The 10628-nt window shown below is 37.0% G+C and overlaps 1 protein-coding gene across 1 annotated transcript; it reads right to left on the minus strand.

Moving 5' to 3' along the window:
• Positions 1 to 4938: 4938 nt before the first annotated feature.
• Positions 4939 to 7576, minus strand: LOC104804695 (tryptophan synthase alpha chain, chloroplastic-like). The gene is made up of 9 exons (XM_010529035.2): positions 7234 to 7576; positions 6704 to 6850; positions 6550 to 6615; positions 6298 to 6406; positions 6114 to 6190; positions 5681 to 5758; positions 5469 to 5546; positions 5306 to 5365; positions 4939 to 5200 (listed from the first exon to the last, which is right to left on the minus strand). The coding sequence occupies exons 1-9, from the start codon at positions 7420 to 7422 to the stop codon at positions 5066 to 5068; spliced, it is 939 nt and encodes a 312-aa protein (XP_010527337.1). The 5' UTR covers positions 7423 to 7576; the 3' UTR covers positions 4939 to 5065.
• Positions 7577 to 10628: the final 3052 nt, after the last annotated feature.

Raw genomic sequence — 10628 nt, forward strand, 5'->3', positions numbered from 1 at the left:
TCGTTTGAGTTGTATTATTATGGTTTATTGAAGGAGTGAATCGAAGCTAGACTATGTTTCTATGTTATTGTTGGTATTAATGTCATGAATTTATGTTTCGTTGTTCACTTGTGTTAATTTTTTTTATGTTGGATCATGAGTCAGAAAATAAATTATAGAAATCATAAACATGTAAATTCATTAACCTGAAGGTAAACAAAATACATAGATATGCCGATAGGTTCACATTGACCCAAAAAAAATCCAAAGACAACCGATACAGAATTCTGAACCAAAAAAAACCCAAAGACAACTTATACAGAATTCTGAACCAAAAAAGAGTAGTCAATACAGAATTCTGAAACAAAAAAGAGTAGTTAATACAGAATTCCGAGCCAAAATGTAAACTCCTAATAGCCGAAACCTATTTCACTTGTTTCCCGAGTTTGATGGAGGAGCCGGCCTTGGAACCTGAAATACTCTACCCGTATATGGAGTAACAAATATCATGGAAGATGTATTTCGGTTACGCGGTCCTCCAAGGGGTCGAGTTGATCGATAATGAAGACGTTGTGAAGTCGGAGGACCACTTTGGCTGGATTGGACAGAAGGCTGATTACTCTGGCTGGATTGAGTAGGAAGAGGCATTTGTTGAGTTGATTGGGCTGCGGGATGGTTCTGTCTTGGTCTAGGGTGACGATTCTGTCTAGGTCTTGGAGGATGAGCTTGACTCGATGGACCAACCTGGACAGAATTTTGACTCGATTGGACCGAATCGACAGAAACATTGGTCGTTGTTCTGGTTCTTTTTTATGGTTCGGGCTGTCTTGACGGTCAACCGACCTATTTACACAAAGGAAAAAATTGATCAGTAGTTTATTACTGTTTAAAAAATTCTATGAAACACATATACCTGTAATTTTCTTGGTCTTCCTCGTCCTCGTTTCTGGACATTATTCTGCACCGGATCATTTATACACGTATATGTGTCGAGTACACATACGGTGATGAGCAAATGGAAGTATATTCTCAATAGCATTTAACAGACCCTGAAAGCAAATACAAAACCAATAAAATATAATGCATGTTCAACATATTACATATAATGAAATAAAATAAACACAAACTTTACCTTCTGTTTATCTGAAAGTATAGTAATATTGTGTCCTTCCTCCAAGTCCAAGTCTGCTTGTAATTTACGTACAAACCAAGTCCAACTATCGATATCCTCCACGCGTACAACTGCCCATGCTATAGGATAAATCCGGTTGTTCGCATCTCTTCCAACAGCAGAAAGGAGTTCTCCTTTAAGCTCCCATTTCAAAAAACATTCATCTAACCCGATCACAGGACGACAATGTTTCTTCCAAGTCTCACGTAAAACCTCGAAACATACATAAAATCGATCGAAAATTGGTACACCTTTCTCAAGTTTTGTCACAATTTCAGTAGTTGTGTTGGGATTTGATCTCCTAAGCTCCGCTTCATAATCCCATAACTTTGCAAACTGAACTCGTTGATCCTCCATTAACACTCCTAATGCAATTTGCCGAGTTTTGAAACACTTTGATAATGACACAGTCATCTCACAAGTAAGACATTCAACAATGCTGAGGAATTTAAAGATGCTGTTTTCCAATACATGTTGAGTACCAAATATAACGTTAGAATATCGAGATCGGAGAAGACCAAGTATGTTGTTGTGTGTGGTACGAAGACTTGTCCGTGGCGAGTGTATTGTTCAGTAGATGGTCGTTTGAATAAATGGCTGATAAAAACATATAACCCGGATCACAACCACACGAAAGATGGATATGCATCATTATTTTAACTCTCGACTGTCAAGTCTCGGGCTCTCACCTTCACTCTCTCTTTCGTTGGTGTAAGGGTTCGAGTCTCTGGACTGTGGGTCTCTCGTCTTCTCTTTCATTGGTCCTTTTTAGGTTTCGAATCCATGATTCTGGGTATAGATAGAGTTGATTTCTTGATTATTTGATGGAATCTGGGTATATGTTCGGTTCTGCGTATAAGTTAGATTATAGGTTTAGGTTCGATTTTAGGATATAGAACTCGGTTGTGGGTATAGGTTCTATTATAAGTTATGGTTTTGGAGCTCCATTTTTTAATTCGGTTGTGATATAAATGGCCATTTTTAATTCGGTTGTGGATATAGGTTTTGGAGTTCGATTTTTGGTTGATAATAAGTTTTTAAAATTTGTGCAGGGTTACATTTTAATCTACGTATGAAAAATGACAAACAAAATTGATGTCAATTTTCATATTGGAGGAACAATGATAAATGTGGATGGAGAACTCAGCTACATAGGCGGATTCAAGATCAATGGAGTGAAGTTCGATCCAGATAAGTTATCATGGTTTGTCTTTGAGAAGTTTGTCCAATCCCATAAGATATCATCTCCTATTTCTCTGATGTTGTATAAGTTGCCTCATGAAACAATGCAAGAATTGAGGGTACGTCATGAAGATGTAGTTTGGGAAGTTTGTGATATGTGTAAACTAGTTGAGGAATGGAAGAAGTTAGATATCTATGTAGATCATGAGATATCATAACCAAATGTTGTGCTAAGTCTCCCCGATAGTCAAGAGTGTCCGGATAACATTGTTGAAGAAGAGATTCAGAACGAGGATGTTTTTGAGAAAAAGTTCAGTGAAGAAGAGGTTAGGAGTGAAAATGTTGTACCAGAACAGGTTCAGGATGAGGATATTAGGGAAGGATTTAGAGAAGAATTTGCTGTAGAAGAAGAGGGTAGAGAAGAAGAGGTTGTAGAAGAAGAGATTCAAAATGAGGATGAAGAAAATGATTTTTTGTAGAAGGTCATGATATGAACAACATGCTGAATACATCAGTGATGAGGATAATGCCAATAAAGACGACGTTTATCCTCGGACACCAGAAAATACAGCAGATGAGTGGGAGTCTTTTGAAAAGCCTAACTTAGGCGGTCTGAAAAAAAGATTATGTGTTGAAGGAGAGGATCATATAAGCTTTGGTAAGACATTCAACAATGCTGAGGAATTTAAAGATGTTGTTTTCCAATACATGTTGAGTACCAAATATAACGTTAGAATATCGAGATCGGAGAAGACCAAGTATGTTGTTGTGTGTAGTACGAAGATTGTCCGTGGCGACTGTATTGTTCAGTAGATGGTCGTTTGAATAAATGGCTGATTTCACTCCTTCAATAAACCATAATAATACAACTCAAACGAAATAAAAACCATCATTCCTATGACCATTTTTTGGCAAATTGCTTTGAATTCTTCAAGCTGAGTTTCAATCTTCTTAACTCTAGCTTCGATTCTATCAATCCGAACTTTCATTTTCTCATTTTGAACTTCAATCTTGTCATTACGAACTTCGATCTTCTCATTTTGAACTACGATCTTCTCGTCCCGAACTTCGATCTTCTCATTTCGAACTTTGATCTCCTCTTTCAATGATTGTAGTTCTTCGATAATGGCTTCATCGACCCATTTCCACATGTGTGAATAATTTCCCTGAAACGAATCATCGTAATTCATTTACCATTCTTCCTATAACGCATAAACAAATGTGGAACTGACCTCTTGTGATTCGCAACAGAAGAATAATCTTCCTGGGTTTTTTGAAGTTTTTGATATCAATTTTATAACGGAGCGTCCACATTCACATTGCTGTGGTATTCCTTTTTGTTTGGATGATCTAGAACTGCAACAGACTTGTGAATCTGTCGAACTCATGAATCTGAAACTCCGCAAACAGCGTAATCTGAAACTCATCAATCAACATAATCCAACCACAAAGAAGAACTCAACATAAACTTAAATCTAAGAAAACAAAAGCATACCACTCAAATATCAACATGAATCTGAAATCTAAGAAACATAAATCCTAAAATTTTGAAAATGGAATTCACACTTACCTAAGAACCGACGAGGTAGGACGCGAGAGATAGGCTGGCGGTGAAGAATAGCGACGAGTCGAGGAGGAGGACAAAGCCGATGAGGAACAGAGAGGTGAGAGGACTGGCGAAGGGAGATGGAAAAAATGAGAGGATGAATCGTGATTGGAGAGGGGATGAGAATTATAAACATTTAGGGTTTCCATTTTTTTTACTAAACCGGATTGGTTTTTTGTCAAACCGATCCGATTAATTGAACCGGTTAGTCTGATGTGGGCTAAACACATAGATGCTTAGTCGGATTTTATAAAGCTGAATCACCGATTTTTTAGGTTGAACAGTGACACGTTAAACGCCGTCAACGATGAATGTTTTATTTAGTAATTTTTTAAAAGTATGGGTATTTATATGAGAATTTTGAAAAGTACATGTATTTTTTTTTGTTTTATCTGGAAGTTTTGTAAAAGTACAGGTATTTATCTGCTATTTTTCCTTAAAAATAAGGGAATTTCGCAAAACATGCTAAAACAAAAAAAAATAACAAAAAAGTGTGGATAAAAAAAATGTATTTATAAATTTTCCTGATTTTTCGAAATAACAAAAGACTCGTACATTTTAAAAAATCTTTACTTTTGTTGGTTCACCGTTCTTTTATTTATTTTTTTTTATCGTATTTTGTAATTTTTTTAATTCATCATCATTTCTCATTTCCGATTGCTTGCGATTATGATTTCAACAATCAATTTCAATCGTCTATAATCGTCAAAAATAGTGATCGCCGCGATTACGGACGATTGTGTTACTGGCAATCACACCCTTCATGTACAGTCCTAGAAAGCACCCCTCGAACTTCGTTTTGCTGGAGGCCATTTTCTCCGGTGCCCTCCGACAACTCAACCCGGGACATTCGGATAGGAATGCGAAACCTTGGAATGCCCCAAAAATTTGAGATATCCCTACGGCCGTGGCCAATGGACCAGTCCTTTCGTTTATTCTCCGCTGTATCCCGAGAGATGCCAGAGGAGTTTTTAAGCTTCGAATGTGTCCCAGAAAGAGCTTTTGGCAGATCCAAATGATGGGAATCCTTTTATAAAATTTCACGAAGCAGAATGATGGCACTGGTAAAAGAATCTGTTCGACATGTATACAAAGGAAACAAATGCAGGAGAATTGTCTTTTGGGTTTCAGGGAAGAGCAGATTTGAGGGACTTGGTGAAACTCTCAAGCTCCTTAAGCCCTTCCTCGGGCGACTTTGCTTCCCCAATCAGTTTAACCATTGCACTTCCGACGATCACTCCATCAGCTCCCCATCCAGCAACCTGACAAAACACAAGAAACCCGGTTCAGATACATTCGATGTATTGATACTTTAAGGGGACATGGCAAACAACACTTGGGAGGGGAACCTTTGTAAGGGTTCTGACCCGTTCGACGTGCTCAGGCTTTGAGATGCCGAAACCTACAGCCACTGGCTTAGTTGTTGCCTGCACGGAATTGTGACAGGAAAATCTATGAGGGTTTTTACATCTCTCAAGGAATTTGCTGTGGGAAAACAGAAGAATAAAGAACAGAAAAAAAAAAGGGAACCTGTTTGATTTCCTGCAAGAGCGACTGAACCTTTCCACTTACAGATGTCCGTGCACCGGTCACTCCTACTGAGCTCACCTGTGAATCCACATCAAAGGCAAAACATGTTTAGTTAGTTACCCACTTTTTTTCACAGAGAAAAAGTATGTGAAATTTACGACAACAGAGATAAACAAACGATGTTCTGAATTGCAAATGAAGAGTAATCTCACAAGATAAATAAATCCTTCAGAAGCCTCGACTATTCTCTTCATTCGGTCTGTTGGTGTGGTCGGTGTCGTAAGCAGGACCTTAATCGCAAAGAAGGGGTAAATAAATACACACATACAAAATGTGGACTGAAAATCAACGACGCGTGAAATGAGAGAGAGATGTAGCTAAATTTAGATAATTTCGAGTCGCAGTCTCATTGTGTGTACCAAAAGTGTTTCAACAATTTCTACCTACAAGATTAATCAATGGAATTCTCATACAGAGTCCAGACTATCAAGAGCAGATTAAGAAATTGCATGTGAAGTAATATCCAAGTTGAGGGAAGCATTGACATGGTCTCTAATTCAATTTTCGGGTTATACGGCAAATGATGAAACTCACAATCTCAGAATTCCAGTACAAATTAACGATTACACCAACAGAAAGCCTTACCAGTTCGATATTGCTATCGAGGGCTTCTTTCCTCAGCATCTCAGTTTCCTCAAGAGGAACATCAGGAACTACAAGGCCTGAAAATGGGATGAGGTTACAAACGGTATGCTCACATGTACATACATTATATACATACATTATCATATATATATATAACACATCTAAGTATACCGAAGCAACGTACCATGAACACCAACATCTTTGATGCTAGACATAAACTCCCTCAGCCCGCGCTTAAGAATTGGGTTGTAATAAGTGAACAATGAAATTGGACACGATAACTGGGGAACAACCTGCGCAAAAATCCACAACATGAGCATATATCAACATGTACACGCAAAAATTTAATGCAGTTCATCATGAGCAGGCCTAGTTTATCAACACATATCCAAAAAGATTAGCGGAAGGAACAGAACATCCTGCTTCAGTTACTCACCTTATCCAACATCAAGAGAATGTTATCAAGATTGGTTCCCTTAGCCAAGGACCGAGTGGCTGCAGCCTAGACAACCGTAAGAGCCAGATTGATTAAACAACTGAAACCGGAGACATCATTGAAATAATTCACTCAACCTGAAATTTCGCCTAACCTGAATGACCGGTCCATCTGCAAGTGGATCGGAATAAGGTACACCCAACTCAATAATGTCCGAACCGCAGTTATCTAAGATTTTAAGTGCTTCTGCAGTGGTGGAGAGATCTGGATCACCGGCTGTTATATACGGAATTAATGCCACCTTCACGCGTACATACACGAGGCAAGGTGATCAATTACGCAATTGCAGATGAGCAGCCAAATTTGATTGCATTAATAGAAGTAATCGCATAACATCAACATCAACATCGCATTAATCCCAATATTATGTGCAGTCGGCCGTGAATCTTACTAATCTACAGTCTAAATTCTACGTTGATTTCCACCTATTCGATATTTACATGCTAAGCAACTCTGCATGAATCTAATGAACCTATGACAACGAACCGAAAGAGTTCACATCCACGTCCCTTTCTGACAATTTTCAACAAGAGTTGGTTCAAAAACATAAAACCCACACAAACCCATCTCAAAAGAAATCGACTCAAATCAGAAAACTACTAAAACCGATTGAAATTCGCTTACTTTCCCTTGTTTCTTCAGCTCTGTAAAAGTATCCGCAAGGCCACGGGTGGAACCGGAGGTGGTCGCAAGAGCAGCCATCGGCGTCAATCTCCTGAGGGAAACCGATGAGCTACGCGAAGAGCCGGCGAATCTGATTTCTCCATTTCTCGATCGGAGGAAGCTTACTCCGGGCTTGAGAGCAATCGCCATTGGAAATGCGAGCGAGCGAGAGAGAGAGATTGGTGTTTGATGTTTGAGAGAATGCGTTTAACTGGTAGATGAAATTGGAATGAAATATAAAAAACAAGGAGAGAGGGAGACGCAGTTCTTTCACGTTGGGATATAGAAGAAGTGGTAGGTGAAATCTACCGCACCTCCATTGACTGCGTTTTGGTCTCTTTTAGTAACGATTCTATAATTTTCATCATTTTCCAATTTCGGTCGTCGTTATCTCACCCCTTTTCTCCCTATATTCTTCCAAAAAAAATAATGCTTTTCTTTTTTAAGGAATATTACATAATATAATTAAAAAGGACTTATGAAATGGTACTTAATAGAAAAAAGTTGTATTCAATCTCGTCGGCTGTGATTTTGGTCGTGATCTTGAATCGTGTCGTAAGCTTGTTTGTTTTGTCGTCTTTGTTTTATTGCCCAATCATTTATTTATGATATGTAATTTTTAAGAATTTTGGAGTTCTTTAATATTAACGATTAAATTTTTTAAATATTTTTTGTATTTGATAAAAATGAATAACAACAATTATATATTTATATGAGAATTTTTTATACAAAATTCTAAAAAAAAGTATTATATAAAAAATACGGTTACCACAATCCGCTTACAAGAACTATCATCCAAAATAGGCATTATAAAAAATACTCTCCCTCCCTCTACTATTTTGAGAGTAGAAACATATATTTCTTCAACTATAACCATTATGACCACAATTACACGTTGATAATATATTGATCATAACATTAAATTTACGGTGATCAAACTAATTCATTATATTCATCCCTTATATATTTTACTAATATTTTAATAAAAACATTATAAATTTAACATTATGATTATTATGAAACATTTGGTCTTGGAATTATGGTCGTAGCAGCCATAGGATAGAGAAATGTACAGATTGAAATCAAAGTAAGGGTAGTTTTAATATAATACCCATCTAAAACCTATTTTTTTGAAGGAAAAAAAACTGAAAACAACTCAAGACATTTTTAACCCCCATTTTAAATCATGTGAGAGAACGTATGGACAAAAAATCGTTAAAATTTAAAAAAAAATCAAAAAATGGAAAAATAAAAAACTCATTCGACATTTCGAGGCAGTTTACGAAAGAAAATAGATGATTTTATCTCAATAGACGATTTCGAACAATAGATTGGATAGTCAGGGCATTGTCGAAGGCTTTCGATTTCGGAGAGTACAACGATTAGTATGTCGACGATGTCCTAGAGTATTAGTACATTCGAGATCTTCCACAGAATGAAAGCGGGGTGACTGCGGTGTTTTTTCCTTCAAATACTCGAGGCCCGAGCCTCGGGTTATGAATGGAATCAGATCGTAACTAACGTACATGACCAGAATTTGAGTGAAGACGACCTGCGATATATTCGCAAATATGGGGAGGATCGACGTAAATATTTAGCGAATATTTTATTTTCGTTCAATATTTATTTGCGAACATAATTTCTTAACCGGATATTCCATTATTTAATTATGTAAACATTTCATATAAGTCGCACATAATGGCGTCCGACACCTTCATTCACGAATGAGTCGCTGAGTTACGAATGAGTCGTAGAGTCATTTGTGTATGTCAAAATTTGTTTTATAAATTTATAAAATCGAATATAAATTTTATTTAATATTACTACGTAGGTTTGAACATTAACGTTTTTTTGACAATTAAAGAAAAAACGTCGAATGTTCCCCCTCCTTCAAAAGGTGGCGTTGCGGAGTTTACTTTGATATCGTCCATTTCGGAGTCGAGCTTTAGAACCAAACACTTGTACTATATATTGTTGGAAAAATAAGAAAAGAAAAGAATGGGAACCGGATAACTCTTTTAGGCGTGAGGATAAAATGTTATTTCGTCCCAAATGAGCAAACGGGATACCGAAACACGTTTATGAGATACAAAGAAGAGACAGTGATTTTGTTTTGTTCTACAATAATCACCAAGACAAGAAACTTGTGTAGAAAAAGATGAACACAACACTTTTTGATTGATTTGCAAGAACAATCAAAAAGTTCATTCAAAATCTCTCAAATTTGGGTTAGATCTCTCTATTCAACTTGTTCTGACGTCTTCTATATATAAAACACTAAAAGACATAATCAAAAGTTGTAAAATGTGGCAGTTTTCTGGTAGTTTTCAAGCGAAGAATCGCGTCTTCTTGAGAAAACTGACTCAGACTGAGTGACAACTGACTTTTGTTGAGTTACCACTGACGCACTCGCGGACTGAGTTACACTGACTCATAGCGAGGTACCCCTGACGCATTTTACTACCAAAACAAATACATGTTTTATTGATTCATATTATATCATTTACGAACATTTAGCTCCTCCACCACATCCGTAATATGTATAACAATGAATCTCTTGAGAGATTATTATTGCCAACCTTTTTACTCTAAAATATACAACAATCCTCCACCATTTTAGAGTAAAATATCAATGGCGTAACAAGTGAAAAGTTTTCATCTTCGCAATGTTGTGCATAAGTGAATAGTATATTTACGATTGAACTTTCACATAGTGAATTGTACGACAATCATCTTGAATTACATAGGTGTCTTTACAGATTGAACCTTGTAATCCTCGTTGAATTATCGAGTACAAAACACACACAAAATCAAAACAAGTTTTCTTGAATTCCTTGACACTATAATGGCCATGTGTCCATATCCCTTCATAAGCACATGGATATCGAGCCCACGACATCTTGAAGCAGCCAAACTTCGTGCTTGTATAGGTGGATCCTTTAAGAGATTCGTACCCTGCAACAAAGCACTTTGTCAAAGGATCCATTAAGTAAAACAACCTCTTTAACGTTGCATTACTTAGGTGCTTATCTTAGGATGAATTTATTTTATAGCACCTACAGTCACATACTATAGGATTTAACTCATTGAACTCAAGATCTGACGTTGTATTAGATGTTGAGTTGAGATTCCACAAGTTGTGATTCATTCGACAGGCTCAAGTCCCATCCCCAATGACATTTTGTGCACCACATCCCTTGGCAAACTCTTAGTCAAAACATCAGCCAAATTTTGTTTGGTACGCACAAAATCCACCATTATGGCCCCGTCTTTTATCAAACCATTCACATAGCTATGTCGTAAACCAATATGTCTAGACTTTCCATTATATACATGGCTATATGCCTTAGCCAACG

The sequence above is a fragment of the Tarenaya hassleriana genome, unplaced genomic scaffold (genome assembly GCF_000463585.1).
Source record: "Tarenaya hassleriana unplaced genomic scaffold, ASM46358v1 Cleome93, whole genome shotgun sequence".
Lineage (NCBI taxonomy): Eukaryota > Viridiplantae > Streptophyta > Magnoliopsida > Brassicales > Cleomaceae > Tarenaya > Tarenaya hassleriana.